The 26150-nt window shown below is 44.9% G+C and overlaps 1 protein-coding gene across 9 annotated transcripts in view; it reads right to left on the reverse strand.

The window, feature by feature from the left end:
- Positions 1 to 26150, reverse strand: part of ITSN1 (intersectin 1) — a 222775-nt gene that overhangs the window by 162440 nt on the left and 34185 nt on the right. For 8 of the 9 annotated variants that reach the window (XM_073361520.2, XM_073361526.2, XM_073361539.2 and 5 more), the window contains 3 exons: positions 19820 to 19879; positions 16908 to 17000; positions 15164 to 15227 (listed from right to left, as the gene is read on the reverse strand). The exons of the other annotated variant lie outside the window; for it this stretch is intronic. In XM_073361520.2, coding sequence (XP_073217621.1) covers positions 15164 to 15227; positions 16908 to 17000; positions 19820 to 19847 — 185 coding nt within the window. In that variant the 5' untranslated portion in view covers positions 19848 to 19879. The remainder of the gene's footprint in view (positions 1 to 15163; positions 15228 to 16907; positions 17001 to 19819; positions 19880 to 26150) is intronic. 9 annotated transcript variants of the gene reach the window in all.

Consider the following 26150-nt stretch of genomic DNA (forward strand, 5'->3'; position numbering starts at 1 on the left):
CGATCACGTCCCTCGATCTGCTCGCTATGCCCCTACTTATACATCCCAAAATGCCATTGGCCTTCTTGGCAAGAAGGGCACACTGCTGACTCATATCCAGCTTCTTGTCCACTGTCACCCCTAGGTCCTTTTCCGCAGAACTTCCGCAGAAGGTAACTAACCGCTTTCATGTTCTCTCCACGGGTACCATTGCGGAGAGTGGACCAGAGCTTCGCGAACCTGCTGAGCGGCGGCTGAGCAGCGGGGAACAGCAGAGCAGCACACAGCAGGAGTTTGCCTGGGATTGGTGAGTATCCGAGTGTGTGTTTGCTGGGAGGGCAGTGTGAGAGCCTGAGTGAGTGCCTGATTGGCTGGTAGCCTGCAGGGGGCAGGCACTGGGGTTGTCTGTTTCAGGGAAGCCTGGCTGTTTAAAAATAGCCAGAGCTTCGCGAACCAGCTGAGTGGTGGCGGAGCAGCGGGGAACAGCAGAGCAGCACACAACAGGAGTTTGCCTGGGAGTTCGCCTGGAGTGAGCCCAGTGAGGCTTACATCTTGCCAACTTCTCTGAGGAAGCTCACAGTGGGAAGGTGATATGGAAGGGGGGATTCAGCTGTTGTGACCTGCACTGGATGTGCCATGTTTGTCTTTCTTCCACAGGACAGAAGCAACTTTGTCTGTACAAAGTGCAAGCTGGTCTCCATATTGAAAGAGAAGATTGAAGGTCTGGAGCAACAGATAACGACCCTGCGTTGCATACGAGAAACAGAGGATTTTCTGGACAAAAGTCAGGATATGCTTCTACGGGCACAAAGCTCTAAAGATTTAGAGCAGGTTGCACAGCAGAGCCAAGAGGCCAGTGAAGAAGCTTGGCAACATGTGACCTCCAGAAGAAGAAGGGGGAATGTCCGGGTTCCAGCAACACGGACAGGTAACTAACCGCTTTCATCTTCTCTCCACAGGTACCATTGCGGAGAGTGGACCAGATGAGCAGCGAAGCTATTACCAGCAGGAGAGTGGGGTGGGGGGAGAGAAAACCTTTTGTAGTGGTAAACACCCATTTTTTCCATGATTTGTGTGTATAAAAACAAACATCTTCTGTATTTTCCACAGTATGCATCCGATGAAGTGAGCTGTAGCTCACAAAAGCTTATGCTCAAATAAATTGGTTAGTCTCTAAGGTGCCACAAGTACTCCTTTTCTTTTTGCGAATACAGACTAACACGGCTGTTACTCTGAAACCTTTCAAATAGCGAATTACTTTTAGACTTCAGCCTTGTGCATATTACCCCACAACTGCTGTACTGAACTAAAATATCATTCCTTTGTTGAAGAAATGCATAGTTTAAGTTTCGACAAGAAGATCAGAGTGGACATTTCCCAGTGGCTGGAGAGGATACCACCAAGAGAGATGCTATTATACAACATGTTGAATTCTCTTGCTGTCCCCAGTATCATCCAGCTCTTGTAATGGAAGACCCAGTTTGTTAGAAGTCTCTCACCAATGTGCTTATTTACTTTTTCAGACTGACATAGCTCAACCAATGCACCTTGATCCTGACCTATAGCAGTCATGTTCAACTCCTAAGATGCTTGATTAGAAAGAAAATCAAAATTATACCAAGTTACATGGTGACTTTGAAATGTTCACAGACACTAAGGTTGAGGTCAAAGGCATCTGATCTGTCAGAATTTCTACCCAGGAATCCAGAGATTTAAAGGCTATAACTTGCCCTCCAGTGCTTTTGCATTTGAGTGAAAGGAAGACATGAATACCATAGGTGTAGTAACTTACTTATAAATTGCTAAGTATTAAAGATGATGGAATGCAGTAACAAATATTTAAGTTAAATTTACAAAATTACAAAGTTTACAAAAAGAACACCAGACCTTTTGAAGGCAAATAAAAAGGCCACTCAGTCTACAAGAATACTCAAAGGAAAAGCATGTTTATTCTGATTAAAGTTTTCTTCAGGGTTTAGTCATCCTTTATTCAGACCCCAAGTTGTAACTGGTGTGGGGGGGGTGGGGGGGCGGGGGTTAGTATATGTGGTCTCAGGTGGTTAACCATAAATATCAATCAGAGAAAGACTGCCTGAAGAAAGCTACTCTGACAGATTTCTTTGATCACACTCTGAGCAACTGGTGTTTTCCCCACTAAACATATCTCTCACTTTTCATATGTAGAAGTCAGTTCTGCTGAGTCCATCCAATTGGCACTGTCAGATCAGGCAATTAAGTGATTTCTGATGCTGGGATATAGTGGTACAATAGCTGTGGGGGGGGAGATATTTAAGCAAATGCCTTTGTAACAGTGCTTATTTGTTCTGCCCAGAAGGCTTCTACAACTACATAATCAACTTTTATTTACAAACTACTCCAGGAGGTTTTCGGCTATTAAAAGTAGGAAGAGCTCCTCAATCTGCCACACACCTGACCATGAGAATACTATTAAGTATCATCACATTGTATGTGACTGGTTCATTCAGACATTACATGATAATGATCTCCTTTGAAAGCACTTTGAGATCTACTAATGGAAAGCATTATACCTAGCTAGGTGGTATTATTCCATTAGTAGTTTCCCACATTTTGGGCAATACATTTTTACTCTACATAGTTTCCTTCTATGTGCAATTAATAATAATCAGAAGCAAGATATGCACACTTCCCATTATGTTCATTGAATGAGAAAACTCCTATCTACCCATTTAGTCAAAAAAAAAATCTTTCATCTCTAGTTAATGTCTTTCCTGCTATTCTACTCATTTGCTGTAGTTCAACAGTTTTGCTACTTTATTCAACTTCACACAAATTTCAGGAAAATGAAGTACAACTACAACGCTGCATTATTTACACACATTTAAATGATTACAGTGTGCTAGCAGAAATACAAAGCTAAGCTTTTGTATCTCTGAAAGGCTCTTTTCAATTAACAGAGAAACTTCATGTTTCTTATCACTTTAAGAGAATCTAACCACATACTCTGAGTTTACAATGCTACTTTTGTGTAAACATTGCCTTGTGCTGTGAGTAGCTGACAGTAACTACCACCTACATTTCACTGTTCCACAAAACACAAGTATCCGGTTATAACAAAATTAGGAAGAACTTAATGTACATTAATTCATTTATTTGAGACCTGGCTGGAAACCACCATAGAACAGTAAATTGATTACAGATTTATTATATCTATAAAATGTGCCTGTGTTCATAACTGTAGATATTTTTACTTGGATAATTGCAAAAGGCTGAATCAGACCCCCAAAATCTAGGTGCAAAAGGGGTCCTCTTCTCATGAATCTCTCCCCGCCTACACTTTGGTAGAAGCAGCACTACCATCTTTCCCATACCTTGCCGTGGAATCTCTGCAATATTGCCATCTGTGAGATTGATGGTGAGGGCAAGGATTGGGCAGGCAGGATGTGTGCTGCTTAGAGCATGGCTTATTAAACTATAAAAATATCTTTCTAAAGGTTATTTTTAGAATGCCACACACTCCAGCCAGGAAGTTCTACTGCAACTGAAGATCTGGATTAAATCTAGCCTTAAATTCCCATATTCATCCTAAACTATGAAACCCAAACACAACAGCAGGAACTGAGTCTTCAGTGTCACTAAACTACTGTATACATTAAATAGTAAAATCCCAGGGTCTGCCCTACCATCATATTTTCCCATCATTCTTCTAGCTTCCACAAATTTGAGACTATTAGAAGGAAAGCAGGTGTCAGAAGAGGGTAAATCTACCAACTATTTTAATGTTCGCTGCAGAAATAGAATTCTGAATATAATAAGCAGCAGCTTGCACTGGTTATTTCCAGTACTAGTTTAAACTAAGCTAGAGATAAGGGGACTGGGTGGAGGATTTCAGGAGGGATTGTGGGTTTTGGAAGAAATCCAGATTATGGCCCAGTTAAAAATAGTTCTTGCCTTCTGAATCATTACGGTCCCATTTCAAAGACTATTTAGACACTTTATAGATTACTGGCTTGACAGACAACAAAGCCTGAAAAAAGTAGATCAGCAGAGGAATTGTCATGATAAACCATAGCAGTTCCTCGGCCTTGCGCTAGAAAAGTCCCAACATGCTCACAGATGTTTTGTTAAGAACTGAATTTTAAATTTTATAATACAGCCTTCGTGTAGTCTCACGTCTAAAAACAAATTACTGCAACTTCAAAATATTTTCAGAATAGCTCTGTTGGGCAGAAAATATTTAAACACCATTTCAACGAGGTAGCTTTTCCTGACATTCTATTTTAGTGAAAACAGATTTTTCATTACTCAAAATAGCAATCCAATTTTCACCAAATTTAAAAGAGAACTACACCTTTTAAAATCATACTTGAAGATATTTTTAAAAATATGCAAGCCAAATTTTTTTAAAATTATGAAATGATATCTTTTTGACAATTCTAAAATGCATTACTCCTCCTGTAACAGATCTGAAGGCTGTCGGAACTATCAGTCAACAAGGCCAAACCCTCAGCAATTCCTGCCTCATAGCTGTACTTCCCCAGACAATGCTTCCTTAGCTAACAAAAGAATCTATAAAAGCAGATGTGACTTTGCATTACATCAGACTTGGTTTTTGGAGCCACGAATCTAACAAGTTAATGAGTTAGGTCCCAATCCTGCCAACATTATCATATGCAAAACTTTCCCTCAAGCAAGTAGCCCTACTGAAGACCTTGGAAATAATTAGGCATGTCAGTGGTGGATCTAGAGTTAGTGGGGCCCTGTGCTCAGCTTCATTTCTGGGGCCCCCAACTGTGGGGGGAGCAGTTTCACTTATCTCCCCTCCAACCCCGTTTTTCATTCTTTTTTTCTCCATTCTCCTCCTGGGGCTCAGGGCTGAGGGTGCAGGGTCTGGGCGATACTTAGGGTGGGGGAGGAGGCTCAGGGTGGGGGAGGAGGCTGGCAGGGAGTGCAGAGCACTTACCTGGGGCAGCTCCTGTTTGCTGCAGGGGGGGTACAGGTGGCTCCGCGCAGTGCGGCATCACCCCCATGGCCACAATTCTGGGGGCCGTCCCCTGCAGGCAGGGTATCCTGGAACGCAGGGGCTGCAGGGCCTTTGGCTAAGGGGGCCCCAGGCTGCAGCTCTAAAGCCCCTTTCGGAATCCAGCCCTGCGAACATGGGCGGAGGACTCAGAAGGAGCAGGGGCAGCCACACAGCCAGCAGCCAGAGAGAAGCAGCGCTTTCCCCGTCAAAGTGCCGCTTCTCTCCGGCTGGCTGCGCGGCCGCCCTGTGCTCCTCCTGAGTCCTTCCGCGTTTGCGGCACTCCTGCCACCCACACCACCCGCCTGCTCCCTTGAGGCTGCAAGGGAGCCTTCCTTCCTGCTCCCCTGCCCAGCGCCCCCCCGCGGGAGGGGTGTATGTGTGTGCTGGTGCTGAGCTGCCTGAGTGCCTGGCCCTGGGGCCCCCTGTTGTTGGGGGGCCCCGTGCCAGGGCACCCTGTGTTTACTGGTAAATCCGCCCCTGCGGCAAGTAAAGATACACAAGTAAAGATACACATTTGCAGCACTGGGGGCCTTAAGTTGCTTATTGTTTTAACTTTTTCCTATAGATTCTGTAAACTTCATAAAAAATGACAGTCCTAGCAAACTGAGGGTATTGTCAGTGGTGAACTCCAACTAGACTGGGAAATAGAGAATACAGATAGAGAACTAAGGTTGTAAATAGTTTTCTTCCCACATATAAAGATCTGGACCTATAGTCTGAAACAGCGTACAGAGCACTTGGGCTAAAGACTGAGGCAGATGAATCCACTAAATAGATCTTGTGACACCTCCTGAAGCTTTTCCTATTTAAGTGCTGTACACTCTTCCTCCATGGAAGCCGAAAGTCTCTCAGACCTAAAAGTGACAATGGATCCACATGAATAAGCACAAAGATTTGAAGCTAACACAAGACCTTTGGGAACCATGCTACTGATCGTTTAATCCACCACACAAAGATGTCCTTTGGAGTATCCTACCCCTCAAATCGGGGTAGGTCAAAATTTCTTGTTTCTTTACATCTCAGATTGCTTTGAACAACTATTGTGGCTGTTAATATAATTGCCTTCTTGCCATTGCATTACAGGCCAAAGATCTGGCTGAGAACTTGTCTATTTACACACAATTATGCTTCAACTGATGACAAAGGAAACTATCAGATTTTTAAGCATGCTTTCAGTTTCTGTGGAAAGAGCCACTTAGAGTTCCTTTTTAACTCCTAGGATTTTTGTAAAACAGCAGTAATCTGTGCTAGACTATCTACAGTCAGATATTTACTTAGCTTCATCCAAAGAGGCTAATGGGGAGGGAAGTTCTTCTTCAAGTGGTATTCTTGCTCTAGCTATTGTGATCCCACCCTCTTATTCACTGTTCCTTCCTTGGAATTAGATGCAAATTAGCTTATCTAACCTAAAATGCAGACTCCACTTAATTAAGAAGTGACCAAGAGGTGGTTACTCACCTGTGCAGTAACTGACGTTCTTTGAGATGAGTCACCTGTGGGTGCGCCCCTGTTCGGAGATTTTTACAGCAGTACCCATATCAGCCACACATGCGCGGAGCCTGCCTCACACACCAGTCTTAATAGTGTGCATGCGCGGCCAAACTCCTCAGTTGCTTCTCTACAACGGAGGCCGTCCCAGCTCCGACGTAGAGGGGAGGAGGGTGGAGAGTGGAGCACCCACAGGGACACTCATCTCGAAGAACAGTTAGTTACTGCACAGGTGAGTAACTTTTCTTCTCCTTCTTCCCCTGTGGGTGTTCCACTGTAGGTGACTGAAAAGCAGTATCTCTCAAGGAGGTAGGGACTTCAGATCTGGAAGAAATGCAGTAGATAGAACAGCTCTGCCCACACGTGTATCAGTGATGGGTCCCTGTGTAAGAGCATAATGTTTTGCAAACGTATTTTCAGAAGCCCAAATGGCAGCTCTGAAAATGTCCTTAAGGGCGACATTACGTAGAAAGGCCACTGAGGCTGCCATGGATCTGGTGGAGCGAGTCCTGATAAAAGTAGGGGGAGTCATATTCTGTAATTGATAGAGCCAAATGCAACTCGAAACCCAGTTGGAAAGTCTGGTTAGAGACTGATGAGCCCTTAGAGCATTCTGCAATGGGGACGAATAGCTTGTCGGAATGCCTAAAGGTTTTAACCCTGTCCAAGTAGAAGGACAAAGCTCTGCGCAGGTCTAAAGTGTGCATTGTAGATCCAAAGGAATTTGTATGTGGTTATGGAAAAAGGTAGGGAGATGGATAGGCTCATTGACGTGGAAAGATGAGTGCACCTTTGGTAGAATTCTGGGGAGTAAGCACAGGGTGACTTTGTGCTTAAAAAATATGGTGGATGGTGGATCAGCCATGAGTGCTGCAATTTCTCCTGTGCATTTTGCAGAGGTAATTGCTACTAGAAATACAGTTTTCATAGAGAGATGTAGGGGGAACATGTCGCTAATGGTTCAAATGGTTTTTGGATTAGGCATGTTAAGTTTAAGACTAGGAGAAGGTTCCAAGGTGGATTAAGCCATTTGATGTCTGGGTATAGGGTTTGGGGTCCCTTAAGGAATCGCTTAGTAATGGGGTGAGCAAAGATAAGCCTACTGTTGGTGGCACCATGGAACATTGTAACTGCGGCCAAATGGACTTTGATGGAACTCAGGGAGAATCCAGAAAGTTTAATCTCTAACAGATAGTTGAGGATTAGTGGGAGAGGCACGGAAAAAAGGAGCGGTTTCTGTGGCAGCCCACCACTGTGTAAATCTTGTCCAGTTATGAAGGTAGGTGGTGCATATAGAATTTGTTGTGCTATGAAGGAGTACATTTTGAACCTGCTCCGAGAAAGTTTGCTCGGCATGAGAGAACCATGAAGGAGCCAAACCTTGAGGTATAACGTGGTTAAACTGGGTTGGAGTAGTAGACCGTGTTGTTGGGACAAGAGATTCGGGCAGGGGGTAGTGGGATGGGTGCAGAAAGCACCATCTTGACAAGGAAAGAGTACCATGCCTGTCTGGGTCATGTTGGGGCAATCGTTATGACCCTGGCTTGGTCTGTTCGTATTTTTATCAGTACTTTGTGTATGAGTGGTATCGGGGAAATGCATATGTTAGGTCGGTGTTCCATGGGAACATGAACGCATCCCCTGAGGAGTGTTTGCCTAGTTCCGCTCTGGAACAAAATGTTGGGCATATCTTATTTGCTGCAGTTGTGAAAAGGTCTGTGGTTGGGTATTCCCATGTGTGAAATATGTCTAGTACTATATCCTCGTTTAGTTCCCATTCGTTGTCTGTGGGAAATCTTCTGCTGAGGTCATCTGTGGTGGTATTGAGAGAGCCAGGTAAGTATGCAGCTGATATTCAGACATTGTGTCTGAGACACGAGTTCCACCGTTTCATCGTTTCTGTAGAAAGGGAATGGCATCACACACCCCACCCCTTGCCTGTTTACATAGAACATGCAGGCAATGTTGTCAGTCATTATCCTGACTCGTTGGTTTTGTATGAAGGGAAGAAATTGGAGGCAGGCATTGCATAGCGTTCAGAGATCTAGACGTTGATGTGAAGGGACTTCTCGGCAGGAGACGAAAGCCCCTGGACAGTGTATTGGGGTGTAGCGGGGTGGACACCTGCTCAGGCCCAGAGGGGTCTAAGATAGCCCTGGGAGAGGGCTGGGGCAGGGGAAGAGCTGCGAGCAGGCGGGACCCAGACCATCACCAGGGAGGTCTGTGACAGGGAAACCCAAACGGACTAGGCCCAGCAGGAGGCCGGGACCCAGGTTGGGGTAGGACAGGGAATAGTGGGGATCAATACAGAGACAGAAGAGACTCTGGGGGACCCGGAATTAAGGATGTGACTTGAGGCTGCGGAACGGGCCCGCCAGAGGGTGGAGACCCAGGTCCGGGAGATCTCCCGGGCCTGGGAGGCCTCAGAGAGAAGGTGTGTGAGCCTGGAGGGGCGACCCTGGAGGGCTAGTTCTGGGGAGCCCTGGCCAAGAGGCCCCCCTTCCCCCAGGCGTGAGGGTTTAGGGGGGGTGTAGCGGGGTGGACACCCGCTCTGGCCCAGAGGGGTTTAAGATAGCCCTGGGAGATGGCTGATCCAGGGGAAGGGCTGGGCTGATTGGCAGAGCAGCTGCAGCTGGGGGCCATGCCCCTAACAGACCCAGTGGGCCTTATAAAAGCCAGGGAAGCCAGGAGCAGAAGAGACACTCTCTCTAGCTTCTGAGAGCGAAGGACCTGGCTGCAGGGACCTAAGCAGAATACCTAGATTGGAGCAGGGCTGGGGAAGGGCCTGAGGAGCTGGGGGAACTCCAGGCAGGAGAGCCCCAGGCTGTAGCCTAGCATTAGGTCCAACAGGTACTGGGGTTGCAGGGAACAGCCCAAGATTAGACAGAGGCAGCAGGTCCAAACCCAACCTTGCCTGTGATGAGTGGCTCATACTGCAGTCTGCCCCAGGGCGTGGGGGCTAGCTGGAGACTGGCAGGAGTCTACAACTAAGGCAAGGTAGGGATAGTGGGTTGGGGGTTCCTCTGGGAGGGGAAGACCCAGAACTGTGGGGTACTGCCAGGGGGCAGCACCCAGTGAAAGGGGCACCGGGGTCCTGGGAGGGACACGGGAACCAGCAGCAAGGCGAGACACTGAAGAGGGCGCTCCGGAGGCTGGAACGCTAATTCCCTGAGGCGACCAGCAAGAGGCGCCGCCGGTGAGTCTGCGCCCGGTTACGTGGGGCATGTGTACTCCCTATCTCATAAGGAATGCGTCCGTAGTTATGGTAACTGGTGGGACGTCCTGCAGAAAGGGGACCCCGGAGCAAAGGTTGTGAGGCAATGTCCACCAGTGGAGGGTGTCCTTGACTCTGAAGAACATTGGACATTCAGTCTGTAGGCAGTGGTCATCCAACTTCGGAAACACCTCATGAAGAGGCGAGCGTTCCTGACAACAAAAGTGCAAGAGGCCATGTGGCCTAGGAGTTGTAGGCAATCTCTTGCAGTCACCTGTGGACTGTTGATGGCGTTGAGAAGGTGGAGTGGGAGAGGTGCTATTCTTTTATGCGAGTTGAAATGTGTTGCTATGAACTCCAGTTGTGGGGTGGGTGTGAGTGTAGATTTTCTTTGTTCATTTGCAGGCCAAGAGCATGGAAACATTGGATTGTCTGTTGTGTGGACTGAATGGCTTCTTGGAGGGTCCTGGCTTTGAAAAGATAGTTGTCGAGGCAAGTAAAAATTATGATTCCATGCCTTTTGAGATGAGGTGTTACAACTGCGAGGAGTTTGGAAAAGACATGAGGCGCAGGCGAGAGGCCGAAAGGTAGGACCCTGTACTGGTAGTGTTGTGAGCCCAGAACAAAGCGAATAAAATGTCTATGGGCAGTATGTATGGTCACATGAACATAAGCGCCCTGCAGGGCGAGGTCTGCAAACCAATCTCCCTGCTTCAGTGCTGGGATTATGGTTGCAAGAGTCACCATTTTGAGGTGGTTTTTTTTTTTAAAATAATGCATTTGTTGAGGCATCTGAGGTCAAGAATGGGTCGCCATCCCCCAGTTTTCTTTTCTGTTGAAAGTAATGGGAGTACAACCCTTTTCCTCTGTGTTGGTCGGGCACTGGTTCCACTGTTCCTAATTGGAAGAGGTGATGCACCTCTTGGCGGAGCAGTTGTTAGTGAGAGGGGTCCCTGAAAAAGGACAGGGTGGAGGGGGCTGGGGGGCAAAGATAGAAAGGGAATAGGCACTGAAGTAGGGATGATGTTTTCTATATCCTCAACCACATCTTCAAATTTGCTTATTTGTGGGAGGGGGCTGACATGGAGCCGATGAATTGTTACAGCAATGGTCGCTGTAACATCTTGGTCGCTGATGTTGTTGTTCATATGGTCTATGACTTTGTTGAGTATACGTCAGGTAGCATGGACATTGATAAGGTTGGTATCTATATTGTCTCCTCCTATTTTGCAGGGTGTCTGACCGGTTTTTAGTGTCCTAAAAACCCAAGGGTCTGGTCTATGCTCACCTTACTTATTGGTTGGTACATTATTCTCAAGCCTCCCCAGGAAAGGAGGTGAAGGGGTTTGGGGGAATATTTTGGGGAAACAGGAACTCCAAGTGGTCCTTTTCCTGAATCTTTGTCTACCTCACGTGGTGGTGGCAGCAGTACCCATCCAAGGACAAGGAAGGATTTGTGCCTTGGGGAAGTTTTTAACCTAAGATGATAGAAATAAGCTTAGGGGGTCTTTCATGCAGGTCCCCACATCTGTACCCCAGAGTTCAGAGTGGGGAGGGAACCCGACACAGAGGTTTGGATACAGAGAGACTGTAATGTCACTCTCGAGTCCTTCATGGAGTGAAGTACGTTGTTGGTGTTACTGGCAAATAGTTTTCCACCACCAAAAGGGAGATCTTCGTTGGTATTCTGAACAGCGTGGAGAAAAGACGACTATGAAAGCCATGAAGCTCGACGCATCATGACTGCTGTAGCAGTGGACCATGCAGCTGTATTAGCAACATCAAGCACAGCTTGTAGTGAGGCACAGGAGATGATTTGTCCCTCAGAGACAGAATAATTAGATATCCGGAATTGTAATGTGGACGAAGCATACACTTTACGATCAAGCAGGTCCAGCCTTTTACTGTCTTTAACAGTTGGGGTAGAACGGGCAAATTGGTGTTTGTTCTTGTGGCTAGCTGCCTCTACTACCAATGAGTTTGGCTATGTGAGTAAAAAAGAACTCCAACCCTTTGGAAGGAATAAAATATTTCCTGTCAGCTCGCTTACAGGTAGGTGTGCTAGTAGCTGGTGTCTGCCATATGGTTTTGGCGGGATCCATAATGGCTGAATTTATAGGTAAGGCAATCTTGGATGTGGAGGTAGGTTGCAGAATGTCAGTCAACCCATACTGGTTTTCAGAAACTTCCTCTAGATTAATCCTCAACTCATTGGCGACTCTTTTGAAGAGATCTTGAAATTTTAAGAAATCATCCGACAGTGTTGGTGGGGCAGCCAGTATAGCCTCCTCCTGTGTGGATATGGACTCCAGAAGGGTTGGGAAAGCATGTATAGCATGTTCATCGAAGTGTGGAGTAACAGCTTGTTGTTTTTGTCTCATTTGTAGCTGTATGCACTGGTGGCGGCGAGGTGGTATTGTTCCTATTTCTGGCTTCTTGGCTATCATAGTGGGATCGCTTATATGTTGCCCATGGACCTCAGTATTGCCACTGACTGGGAAAGGGCATAGGTGGTGCCATCCATGGGTTCGTATACCAGGGAGGAAGGTCTTTGATGAACAAAGACCTAGATTTTGTGTGACCAGTGCTGATTTGGGTCTGACTGGGAGAACTGGTATGGTGAAAAGTCTCCCTGCACTATGGCATCCTCATCACTAGAAAAGGGAGATACAGCAGGAGACAGCTATCCGGACCACATGTGAATGTCCGGGAAAAAAAAAAGGTGTCAAGTAGAGGTGACTGTAGGTTAGGTGACACATGCAGGTCTGGTAAATGAATCAACTGCAGTGCCGGAGAGCCTGTGTGAGAGGAAACCCCTCTGTTAGGAGTGCCTGCAGCACTGGAGGGTTGTTCGGCACTGACGTTCTCTACACCGTAGTGCTCAATGCATGTGCTGAGGTTGGTGGTGCCGGGGAGGTAAGCGCAGCCCGGGTCTGTTCCTCTGTGCTGGCACCGTGTCCATTGCAGTGCCGAACGGTGCCATGAGAGAGGCAGGCAATTGGAAGTCGGAAGCCTCGGCACCAAGAGCTTGTGCTGTCGCCGCAGCCAGAGGTGGGATTAGTGTGATGCCGGAGGAACCCAGCACATCAAAGGTGCTGAGCTGAGAGAAGGTCTGCATAGAAGAAATAGACCTGCTCGGCAACCTTTTTGCTTGCAATGTTTCCCTTCTGGGTAATTAGGCGGGCGTTTTCTCTTTTGTCCTTTTTGGAGGCGGGAGGGCTGTGATTCACTGAGGAGTCTATACCTGGGTCAGAAGCAGGTCCGAGTGACTTCTGCCCAAGAATCATTTTCAGGCAGAGTTCTCTGTCTTTATGTGACTTGGATTTTAATTTGGAACAATAGGCACATTTTTGAAGAATGAGGGACTCCCCCAGGCATTTTATACACTGGGAGTGACCATCCGAGATAGGGATGGCATCCCTGCACATAGTGCACTGCTTAAATCCTGGGGAGCCAGGCATATTAGTGTCCGCTGGAGGCTGAGAGGAACAAGCGGGAACAAATTTTTTTTTTTTTTTTAAGGGATGAACATATCTAGTAAGTAGAATGCTAAACTAAGGGAAAAAAGGATGTAGACGGAGAGAAAGTTTTAATGAGTCTACTGTAGGTCTGACTCTGGCCGGGGATGGTAGAGAGGGAACTGAGGAGTTCAGCTGCGCATGGACACTATTAAGTCAAGACTGGTATGTGAGGCAGGCTCTGTGCATGCGCGGCCAATATGGGTACTGCTGTAAAAATCTCCAAACAACGGTGTAGGAGCACACTAACACTTACAGTGGAGCATCCACAGGGACACCTCTCGAAGAAGAAAAAAGGGTTCCCCCTTACCTTATGATTTAGAGAGGTGCCTTAATATATTAAAGTTTTATTTCTGCTTCTTGTTTTTTGTAAGTTACAAAAATCAGGTCTAGTCTCTATAACTACAGAGCTAGTGGAATGATAATCTCTCAATAGACAAAGTTTAAATAACTCAGAGGGGAAGAGATTTTTAGTCAGGGTATATCTAGACGAACAGCTAAATGCACAGCAAATTTAAAGCACACAAGAGTGCCAGGCACCAGCTGTTCCTGTGGACCTTGTTACTGTGCACTAAAAGTTGCCCAGTGCACTTTGATCTACTCAGCTTTGAAACAGGAGTAGGTCAATGCACATGAGAGAACTTTTGAATTCACAGTAGCAGGGTCCACACAGATAGATTTACACCCTAGCTTTCTTCGCACTGAATGTTTATTTCGACAGGCCCTCAGACTATTTACAACTGTTTAGTTTTAACAACACATTTAAAACGAATGCCTAGTGAACAGTTTTAGAGAAAGAATGTCTTAAGACTAAAGATTCCATCCTCTTTAATTAAGAGGAGAGAAATTTTAAATGGACACTTGAAACCTTCAACAAGTCTTCCAGCAAAATAAGGCCAAATGTGATTTGCCTTATATTTCGAAGACCAAAAATGAAACAAAAGAACACCCACACACCCTCTCTTTCAAGCCTTGTCATAAAGCAGCAAGAGGGCAGATACTCATTTCCAAAGCAGCTGTCTTCTTGCAAGATGACTCTCCTTTTTCATAGAGAGCCACTCTTTTCCCTAAGGGAATGGAATACGGAGACATTTCTACTAGTATAAGAGTGGCTGCAATAAGGAGACACCATGGAAAACAACGCATTGTATTTACTGGTTAATGTTAACTTTCATCTGTGTAGATACCATGTCAACACAGTGATCCCTCCTCTCCCCACCCCCCACTGCCAGTGCACTGTGCAAAGGAAAAAATCACATTCATTTTGCTCAGTTTCGAAGGAAAGTCAATTAGCAAGAAAATATATTTTCTTCAAGATTTTCATTAAAATTAGCATTTCTGAGTCGAAGTTTCATATGTTTTGGAACAGTAGCAATTTGAAAGCCCTACATGAAGAAACTAGATGCCAGTTTCCAAATGGGTTTATTAGCAGTTTAACACAGCTTTGCAAATTTGTTCACTCACCCAGAAATAAAAAAAATCATTGTTCCTCCTCTCCCACCTTAAACTCCATTATCACTGAACTATGATGAGAGTAGATTTTATGCAGATTATAAATGTTATGACAATTGTGCAGGTCTGGTTTAACAGTCCCATTAGTATATCTAGTATCTTAAGTATTTAAAAAAAAAACTAATTGTTGCATTTTATGACTATATTAATAACAAAGCTGGAAACATTTTATATGGTCTCTTCTTACATTTCTTACCAAACCACCGCTTGGTTACAAATATCACTTTTCAATAAGATGGCCACCTCCAGCAAGAGGCATACTAAATATATTAGTAACTTTAAAAAAAATTCACAGCTGGATCATAGCAACAAAGACTTTTGTCTTGTTGACTTTTAGACTATAGGCTGAGCAAAGCAAGTGATTTTAAATAGCAGCATGTTAAGTGTAAAGGTTGTGTAATTGAATTCCTTGCTCCAATATAGTTGAAGATTTTTTTTTAATATACTTGCCATATTTGTGCTAACACCGGTTGAGGTAACCCAGATTGGAAAAAAAAGCTTCTAGCTTGATCACCTGTAAAATAAATTAGTAAGGCATCATTTCAAAAAGACTGCTAATAATACCCAGGAGAAGACAGAGCTAAAAGTTAAATTACAACACAAAACATTCAAAAGAGAGCAACATTAAAAGGCATATATTGTAACATGATATAATACAGAATATTATTTAAATTCAGTTTATCACTTAGCTAGCTACAAGCAATACTACAGATTAATTTTAGGTACTGGTGAATCAAGGGTATCTAGTGGGGAGATATCCACCCCATGCCTTAATATTTAAATTTGCACCAGTTGCTTCCATTTTAAGTTAACTTGACATTAACATTTTCCAGGAATATCTATGGAGATGGACAATAGGAAACATATGGTTCCTGCTGCCCAATCCATGTTTAAAAGCTCTTTCTTTGTTGGAGTCATCTGCCTAGTGAAATCAAGGAAGCACACACTTTCTCCACAGGAAACACTATTTCCCATCAATACAAACATAAAACATTCAATTTTTTCATGGGTATTTAAGGTACAATACAGACCAGTCAACACAAACTGAGTAAGGGACTCTTCAGTTATCATTTGAGACTAATTAGCCATTGAGAAACGCAATAACAAATTTTTTGAGGTAATTTCCCATTTTCAGCCCAGGTTGGTAAAGGTAGGTGAGTAAGGATGGGAAAGACAAGACAGCACATTAGGATTAGGTGCAGTAGGATTAGGTCCCTGAAAAGGAAATTTTATAATCTATGAAGGAAAGGAGTAGAAAGACTACAAGTAGTATTACTTATCAATTTTTTTACAAAATTAAGTTACACCCAGAACCACACCAGATTTTTGCACAATGTCATATGAGGGGCAGCAATAATCAACCTGTGCCAGGAGAGGAACATGTGGCTCTTTAGGACCACAGATGAGACGCTCAAGACCACAGGTTTGATCAGACTCTTGAATGCCTCCTAACAGGTAGATAGCAAGGGAGGCAACACATCACCCTCCATTCTCTTTTTCCACGTGTAGCTGCAGTGAGAAAGGGAAGATCCAAACAGAGCCACCAAGCAGCCACAGAACAAGATCTTGATATCACTCTGTGGCATTAAGCCAAATCTGCAGTGGTTTAAAAGACCTGTGTAAGCCATGTGTGTGGATTTATTGCTTAATCCTCACAAGCTAAACTGATATAAGCCACTTGTAAACAGATATAAAAGGCTGTCCATACAGAGGTTTGCACTGGTTTAACTAAATTGTTAAACAGATTTTCTTTAAAAAGGTGCAACTTACAATTAGACTGTCTTTTGCATATACTGATCAATCAACATGACAAGGTATCGCAATGGTGCCAGTCACCAAACTGAAGTGACATCAAGTCATCACACTATGATTCTGTGGTTCTGAGTCTATGACAATGATTATTGTGTAGTAACAAGCAGTTCTACAAGATAGAGTAGCAATGCTTTAGAGAACCAGGACTGACTTCAAGAATGACAAGAGAAAAATCAAGCGGTATAGACCAGGGAGAAGATACAAGGTTTTCAGCAATATTCAAAAAGGGATGGAGTTGATGTGACAGAAAGATACAAGAGAGTTGAAATACAGTATGAATAAAATCTTGCCTGCATTTTTCCCATGAATTTTTGTACATATTTATTGACTATGAATTCTAGATATTATTAAATGGAATTGGATGTGAAAACTATCTAATTACCAGTGATAAATCCAGATGTTGGTTTCAGACTATGGAACTGCTGATCATGTTTAGCTCTCTCTTCCACAGTTATGGCCCAGATATCCAGGTTGCCTGGTGTAGAAAGAAAATATAGAAGTCAGAAACAAGTACATAAAAGAGACACTACTTTTCCCCCCTCAAGTCTTCAATACACAAAGTTTTAACATTTTAACCCTGTGACTTGGTGGTACTAGCAGAATTAATTTGCCTATGAAAATTTAAGTATTAGAATAGATTAAAAATAATCTCAAATCCAACTCGTCTACAGTTGCATTCATACATATCCTTAAATAGGCAGCCATATGTACAGTCTTACCATAACAAACCACCAAGACTGAAATGAACTTCTGAACAATGCTTCAGCAATTTTATAACCTAAAATATCACACAACATGTAATGCAATTTGTGATCACAACATTTAAAAGATGTCTATTTAATGAAAGACAGAAAACATGGAAAGTTCATGTGGTTTTGCTTATTTAAGAAACTAATCCCACTCAAATAGCACATGCAGCGCAGCACATGATGCAGTCTCTTCTAAACCAAACAGTGAAGAGGTGTCACAAGCCGTCAACAGTCGTGCACTAAATGGGTTTGTACCATCACAGAACTAGAAATGAATGCCAGGTGTTCATCCAGGAAGGATGTGAACATGCAAGAGGACATAAAATATGCAACAAAGCAGCACAAGGTAGGAAGAGAGCACCCACACTATACTCCTGAGTGAATGAGAAATGCATACATGTAGGAGTATTTTGTACTATTTGGATCCTCCAGAGCATATTTAAAGTTTGTAGTTCAATATTTAGTAAGTTTCACATTAAACTACTTTTAATTTTTTAAACAATACAGTGACATTAAGAATGCCTTCTCCAGATTTCACTACGGATGTGCAGAATCTACTTCCACTGTCTAGTTGAACCACTTTGGCATTTGTTTCTCTTTCTTTTGTCCTCTAGGTTACTTTTCCTTATACTTACAGCAACACTACAACACTTCATCTCTCACTTGAAGAATTTAAGATACTATTACACAATACTGCACCTAAGGTTGGTCTTCATAATTTTTGAATCGATAATACAACACTGTCTTTCAACACTTCCAGGAGCATATAACGTTTATTAGCTCTGCTGAAGCAGTAATAACTAACTACTGCTGGCCAGAATCTCAGGAAAGCAAAGACATCTAATGCTAACAAAATAGAGTTCTCCTGAAAAGGACATTAAAGATACAGACTTGCAAAAACAAGTTGTCTAGATCTTGTTCTTTATTTTTACATCATTGCCTAAGTTTACCTGGGCCAGTACTTTAAAGCTTTTAACAAATCGGTGGTGGTGGTGGTGTTTTTTTTTAAAGGTACGTTGTCAGACAGTAAAAGATACACTAAAAGATAATCGTTTAGTTTCATTCATCAAAAAGCGAAAGAGCACTAAGTTCCAGACTTACTTTTTGAAACAGAAAATGTAATTGACAAAATGATCAGACTGCAAGAGAAGAAAACTCCCAATTAAATATGCCTAATTCTCAAGGACTATGTACACCTGTTTAAGAACTTCATATAAACATGGTCCAAACATTATTTCAACAGAACTTGTTCATAAAACAGTTTATCTATCTTGTGACAGGACACAAACAGTATAGTCCAGAGTTTAAGACTAGCCCTGGAGGTCTCAGCCTGGCATATGTGTAGGGGTCCATGAGTGGAAGGAAGGGGTTGATAGATGGGTTTTTATACAGATGGCAGTGGGAGGAAGCTGGTGTTGACAGTTTTCAGTGCCCTCCATCTGCAATCTATATGAAAGCAGAGGGGGGATGCAGCTGAGCTCCACAGTCAGAGGTGTAACTATAGGGGTGTCAGTGGGCCAGTGGTTCTCAACCAGGGGTATGTGTACCCCTGGGGGCACATGAATCCATCTAGGTATTTGCCTAGTTTTACAAGAGGCTACATAAAAACCACTAGCTAAGTCAGTACAAACTAAAATTTCACAGACAATGACTTGTTTATACTGCTCTATACACTGAAATGTAAGTACAATATTTATACTCCAATTGATTTATTTTAGAATTATATGGTAAAAATGAGAATGTAAGCAGTTTTTCAGTAATAGTGGGCTGTGACACTTTTGTATATTTATGTCTGATTTTGTAAGCAAGTAGTTTTTAAGTGAGGTGAAACCTGGGGGTACACAAGACAAATCAGACTCCTGAAAGGAGTACAGTACTATAGTCTGGAAAGGTTGAGAGCCACTAGTGGGGGCTATTGAGACTCAGGCGTGATCTTCCAGCTAGCATGCTGCCCATCTAGTGTTGATCCCATTAGGAGATTGGGGGCAGGATGGAGGGCTTCTTGCCCCTGGGGACAGTTCTTTTCCAATCCTGCCTGACTCCTTTCCTACTTGAAGTCCATCCCCCCTCTGAGTCCGCAACCACAGACTGCCCAGCTGACCTCTGACACATCTGTTGGCCCGTCCTCCTGGTCTTTGTCTCGCTTCCCAGGCAAAGTGTCACCTGGTCGCATCCCCCTCCTGGGTCTCGGGTTACGAAGGGCACCATCTATTGCTTACATGCAAGCAGCTAGAGCCACCTCACCTGCCCCCGAGAGTCTCAGCAGAAGTCACACACTTATTCCCACCACCTAGGCATTGGTGCAATACACAGGAAAACTGAGGTACACACAGTATTCATGCAAAACAGTAAGACTCACATAGGCTCACATACAACATAATAAGGAGGAAAAACCCACTTTGTCACACCTTAGAGTGCCAGAAGAGCAGATGGCTAAACATTACGTGAATTGGTCTCTCAGACATTACTATCTAGAATGCATTTGGAAAGGAATGTAATTTTTCTGATTTAAAAACAAAACAAAATCAAACTACAAAAATCTTACCCCCAAAAGGTGATGGAAACTGAGCCATGGTTCAGTCACTTTTAGCTTGCTAATAGATGCCTAAAACAGAAAGGAAGTATGTTAAGATAAATAGATCTTCATTGCAAAGATATATTATAATAGATCTTCTATTTAAAAATACACTTTATTATAGTTATATAGTCAATTGCTATGTGAAAAATAAGAGTAACTAAGATGTGGTATTGTATAAATGTAAAAATAAACAAACTGTTAGTTGAGGAGAAAGTAATGTAGGCTGTTTTTGAAACATCCCACACATTTCTCCTGTTTGCCTTTATTAGTGAAGAGCTACATTTTGCTCTTGTAACAAAATGTCCACAAAATCTAAGTACCCTTATTTATAATGGAAGAGTGATGTAGTAAGGAAGAGAGTTAAATCAGCCATACAAACAGACAAGATTCTAGCAACAGCAGAACAAGTTGCTCAAAACATTACTTCCACTGGGTATAACATCTCTGTCGTATTCAAGTGCAAGAATATGACATTTAATTCCACAGCTGATGAAAATGCACACTCTCTCCAAGGAGCCATTTTAATTTTCTCTTGTTTGATCAGGAATCTTTGAGATGCACCAATCAGACTCATATAGTATCTTGCGATTTTACAAGTACATAAGAAAAAAATTGAAACTAAAGACTAGAATGCAAATAAAAGACTATTTTGCACCCAGCCATAGCACTTACTCTGTAAACAAGTTAATTCAACCTAACAAGAGTGCAAGTTAAACTACTGTAAACACAACTCCAAAAGGGAAATTACAAGGCACAAATGGATTATTTGGTGGGAACTCCAGTGAATCACAGAATATCAGGGCTGGAAGGGACCTCAGGAGGTCATCTAGTCCAACCCCTTGCTCAAAGCAGGTCCAATCCCCAACTAAATCATCCATGCATCCACTGAAAATGTTCACTTGTTTAATACTGCTTATTCTTCAAAGTTAAAGCAATGCCAGAGTGTCTGAGTTTTAAAAAAAAAAAAAAAAGTTAAATGGGCATTTTTCTTACTCCACACAAAAAGTGACATGAACTGAGCCAGAGGGACAATGGCCAGTGACAGAGCCACAAAACAGTGAATGAGCTGCCTCCTGTCCTACTAGATTCCACTGTGTTTTCCAGACAAAAAAAGAAAGGCAAAAGAAAACAGAACTGAAGGGAGAATAATTTAGGCTGCTTAAACAGCAGCAGAAATTTATCAAAACCATTAAAATACAAAAGCACCAAAAGAATGGCATCAACTTGCAACAGCAGTTTTCTTTTGTCTGAATTTGATAATGATCTTTCTTTAAGCTTTTCTGATATTCTGCTGATTCCTCACTCCTAAACTTAATACATACCGTGTTTACCTCCACTTTTGTCACTGGAAAAAAAAAAAAACCCAACACCACCACACACAGTACTACTAGTGAAAACAATGTAATGAAAATGAAGTTCCCCATCTAATTGTAATTTAGGAAGCAGGAGAAGAAATGACAAAGGAAGAGAGTGTCCCTATACCTTACCTGTTACCTGGGTGGAGGAAATGTGCCTGTGTCTGTCAGGGGTATTGACTTGCCTATGGAGGGAGCTACCCCGGTCTCCAAGCAGTTGTCTGTGAACAGCCCTGTGTCTGCGACAAGGGGAATGAAATCCCAAGCTGTGTGTCTGGTAAAGGAGAATGTGTCTCGGGCTCTTCTTTGTCTGTGGAGCAGACAGAAGGGGCCTTTCAGCCTGTGATGGTTGAGAATAGTGCAGTTGTCTCAGAGTTGGTGCTGGATTCAACTAAAGCCCAGGAAGGGAATGGTCCTAAGTTTGTGTCTGCTAGGGAGAATGGCCCTGTAACTAGGTCGCATCCAGTTAGTGTCTATGCAAAATCCCAGAGACCAGACAATTCTGGAGCTTGTATTTTGCCAGTTGCTAGTGTGTGGCTGGGAAAGGGTGCAGCAACTCTGTCTAAACAGAGTGAGATCCTAACCAGGGCACAAGGAGAGCAGAAAGATGATTTGATTGTGTTACCTACTAAGGGTGTGGAAACCTGTAGCAAGAAGGAAAAGATTCCTGAGCTTGTGTGTGGCAAAGGGAAGGAGAATGCTTCTAACCTTTTATCTAGGAAGTCTGTCAGTTTACCTGAAAGGGGATTGTGTAGGAATCCGCCTGATGGGCCAGAGGTAATTCTGGATGTAAGTGAGACCCAGAAAGAGTCTGTTGTTGCTCAGGAAAGTGTTCCTCTAGAGCAAGCCCTAGGTGAAGAGGGTAAGGGCAGAATTTCTGTGAAGGGTGAATTGTTGCATAGAAAAGCCCCTAGGGAAAGGGATCCTCATGGAGTCTTTGCAAGCAGTTTACTGCAACTGAAGGGTGTGAAAGTGATTTAATCAAGCATCCGATGAAGTGAGCTGTAGCTCACGAAAGCTCATGCTCAAATAAATTGGTTAGTCTCTAAGGTGCCACAAGTACTCCTTTTCTTTTTAATCAAGAAAGTTTCAGTTCCTAACAGCCAGAAATTTTCTGTTGTGAATGAAGCCACTGACTTTCCTGTTGAAAGATCCAGTGTGGATAGCTTTGAGAAGGTCTCAGATGGAGTGAAAGCTGTTAAGAAAGTTAAACAGTCCTCTAACCAAGTGGCTGTGTTTGGCCAGCTTGTTGGGGAGACAAGGTTGTTGAGAAAAGGAATGTCTCCATGCTAGTTCTGTAAGTGAACAGTATGTGGCCCAGGTCAAGATGGGGACTCTTAACCAAGAGAGCCTGAATTGCAGCCTTCCAGACTAGAGCACTGGGAGAAGACCCGATCCCAGTTTGATCCCTGGGGGTTTTGGGGTGGCAAAAGGCACGGGCCGCATAAATCTTCCCACATGTGGCATGCGAGTGCTATCGACCACCTCCGACCTAAGGGAGGGCGAGAAACTGGAAGGGCCTGGTGTAACTCCCACCAAGGAATGGGAGAGATGCTGGGGCACCCATGCCTGGGCGGACTCGCTGTGGGAAGTGCACGGAGGGGCAGAGGATGCTGAATGCTCCAAGGTCAGACCCAGGAAGGTGGAAGTTGTGTGAGCTGTGTCTCCTGGAGACAGTCTGTTCACAGAAAGGAGACTTCCCCAGAGTCCTGACTGGCTTCGTAGGGAGTAGTTCCAGAGCATCGCCCGGGGACTCCGTGACAGGAGGGCAGAAACTTCCTGAAGAAAAAGAATCCAGTCCCAGACCCCTGTTCTGCCCCACACTTGCTGGGTGCCCTCAGGCACATCACTCAGTCTCTCTGGGCCTCAGTTCTCCCATCCAGGAAATGGGGCTGGTGGCGCTTCCCACCCTCGCAGGAGCCTGGGAGGAGAACTACCCTGCAGGTTGGGAAGAGGCTCGGACCCTGGGGTAATGGGCGCAGGGGGAGCATCTTAGTACCATCGTTTGGTATCTGTAGTCTGTCTGGAAACAAAATATTTCCCTAAAGTCATTCCAAAAACCTGTATCCAGCCACAGCCTTGGGAAATATTTAACAAAGCCGCAGATTTTTCCCTCGTGTAGCCTGCCCCCGACCCAGCACCAGCCCCCAGTTCTGCCCCCTCCCTGCCACCACAGCCCCATCTCACCTCCTGACCCTCTCTGGGTGCCCTGGGCCCCTCTTAGCAGGGGACTGTCCAGGAGGGTGCAGGGGGGTCTCTCCTTGCAGCCATGGGGAGGGTGGGGTCTGGTGGATGTCCAGCCCCTCTGGACACCTCTGCCAAAGACCCCCAAGAAACCCACTAGTTTCTTCCGCATGGGGGGAGGGGCTCCTACTTTCTGACTTGGGCTGGGGCGTGATGGGGGGTGCTTCCGTGATGTCAGAGCCCCGGGCGGGAGGGGCTCGAATCATGACTCTGAAGTGGCAGGGCAATCTCCCTCCCGTTCACATTCCACTAGGGGGCTGGGCTGGGATCTCTAGGGAGGGAGACACAGGAAAAAACAGCTGCCACTATGGATCCCAGGGGTCCTGGATCCCAGTCCCCCTGTTCTAACCTCTAGACCCCGCTCTGCTCCCAGAGCCAGGGAGAGAACCCAGGGGTCCTGGCGCTCGGCCCCCACCCCGCTGTGACCACTAGACCCCACTCCCCTCCCTGGGTGCTGCAGGGGTAACTGTGTCTGTGTCCCACCTCTGCTCAGGCCCTTGACTGATTTTCCCGAAGTGCTTCCTTCCGAATCCATCACATCTGTTCCCCTCCCTGCCCGTCACTGCCCACACGCGTGTGGGGGAACCAGCATGGTGACGGTTCGTGATGGGAAATCATCCAAGCTGGCCCTAGGGAGATGTCTGTGCCCCGACACACCCAGGGCACACGCTAGCCCACCCCCAAAAGAGAGGGACAATCACCGCCCCCCACACTGGAATATTCACAATCTTGCTCAGAGACATAACCGCACAGAGTTCACTCCCACTGCTCCCAACACAAGGACCTCCCGCCCCATGCAGCATGTGCCAAGGCCTGTGGAACTCACTGCCACTGGACTGCTACCCATGGGAATGGACCATTCCAGGAGACCAATAGACATAGCCGTGGCAACAGGTGAGGATGGCCTCCCAGGGTCTGACCCAGGCCGAGACTGGGCTAGAGGGGCCCATGGCTCTGATCTAGAGGAGTCTATCCAGCAGCGGGCAGTGACCTCCACACACAACCCACCGGAAGCATCTTTCTTAGCGGATCTCCCAGGCCATCCCACACATTGCAACCCGGCCCCACCCCCTCGCTCCCACACACTGGCGGGTTGGGTAACTGCTGAGGGATTACACAAGAGAGTCAGAGCCAGGGAGAGAACCCAGGAGTCCTGGCTTGCCCCTCTTTCCCCCCCCCACCCCCACCACCACTCTAATCACTCGACCCCACTCCCCTTTTAGATGTTAGGCTCGCTGCCTCTTCTATCCCTCTCCATCTGTCCATCCCTCTGCTGCAGGTTTTTGGAGTGTCACCCCTGCTCTGTACTCCTCCAGTGCAGCCCAAGGCCTTCCCTCCCCACAACCATATATCCTCTCCCCCCTGGTACTGGATCATCTGCCTGATCCCTCCACTCCCTCTCGGGCGCGCTGTGCGGCGTGGCTGGGGATTGTGCAATGACCCAGCACCAAGCAACGCGGAACGGAAACCACAGGCCCTGCTCCGCCCGATCTGCCCTCCAGGTGCACCGGAGCCCAGCACCCCACACCTCCACCCTCCTGAGCCACAGGGGGCAAGCTGAACCTCCACCACACTCCACAGACAAAGATTGATGGGAGAGATAGCTCAGTGGTTTGAGCATTGGCCTGCTAAACCCAGGATTGTGAGTTCAATCCTTGAGGGGGCCATTTGGGATCTGGGGCAAAAATTGGGGATTGGTCCTGCTTTGAGCAGGGGGTTGGACTAGATGACCTCCTGAGGTCCCTTCCAACCCGAATATTCAATGATTCTATGACTAGTCTCAAGATAAGATAAATAGATTATAGATCAGTTGTCTATCTGTGAAAGTTACTACTGCACTTATCTCACTCCATAAACATTGACTAACTTTGAATTCTGCTTCTAAACTGCAATTAAACTATAAGATTAGTGTCAATTCCTTCACCATCTAAGTAGTTTAAAATCATTGCACTTGATGCAAACCAGTATTATGTAACATTGTACAACTTAGATTTTAACGTTTAACTGTTTAGTCAATAAAACAGTAATTCTTCCAAAGCCCTTCCAACTATAAATGATTAGCACTTTAACCTTTTGCTTCAGTATCATGTACTCTGGAGACAAAACCATGCCTCTATTTCTCTCTTCCCATCCCCAAGTATTCTGGATTTGGTTTCTGAAGCTAACAGAAGATGCTAAAACAGTTTCCTATGCAAAGTCTTCCAGCCGTGTCTTAGCTCCATAGATGTACTACTGAATCAGTGTGGCACAGAAAATTTTATACTCACTTAAAACTTTGAGAAGAAAGGGAGCTGCAAAACAGAGGAGCTGCTCCTGCACCCCTCAGCTGTTTACTGTGTGGGAGTGTTTGCAGAAAGACAAGAAAAGAAGTAGAAAGAAAAGGGAACCAGAGGTCGATGGCTAAGAGGGGAAAAGAGAAAACTACAACCAGCCAGAACACAAGAGCAGACTTGTTTCAGAGGAACAGCCGTGTTAGTCTGTATTCGCAAAAAGAAAAGGAGGACTTGTGGCACCTTAGAGACTAACCAATTTATTTGAGCATGAGCTTTCGTGAGCTACAGCTCACTTCATCAGATGTTTACCGTGGAAACTGCAGCAGACTTGATAAGAGACAGAACCAGAGCAAAAGGAACAAAAACACAAACTAACAATCCATTTCACCTACTCACATTTTACAAGTTAAAAAAAAAAATCAACGA

The sequence above is a fragment of the Lepidochelys kempii genome, chromosome 1, assembly GCF_965140285.1.
Source record: "Lepidochelys kempii isolate rLepKem1 chromosome 1, rLepKem1.hap1, whole genome shotgun sequence".
NCBI lineage: Eukaryota > Metazoa > Chordata > Testudines > Cheloniidae > Lepidochelys > Lepidochelys kempii.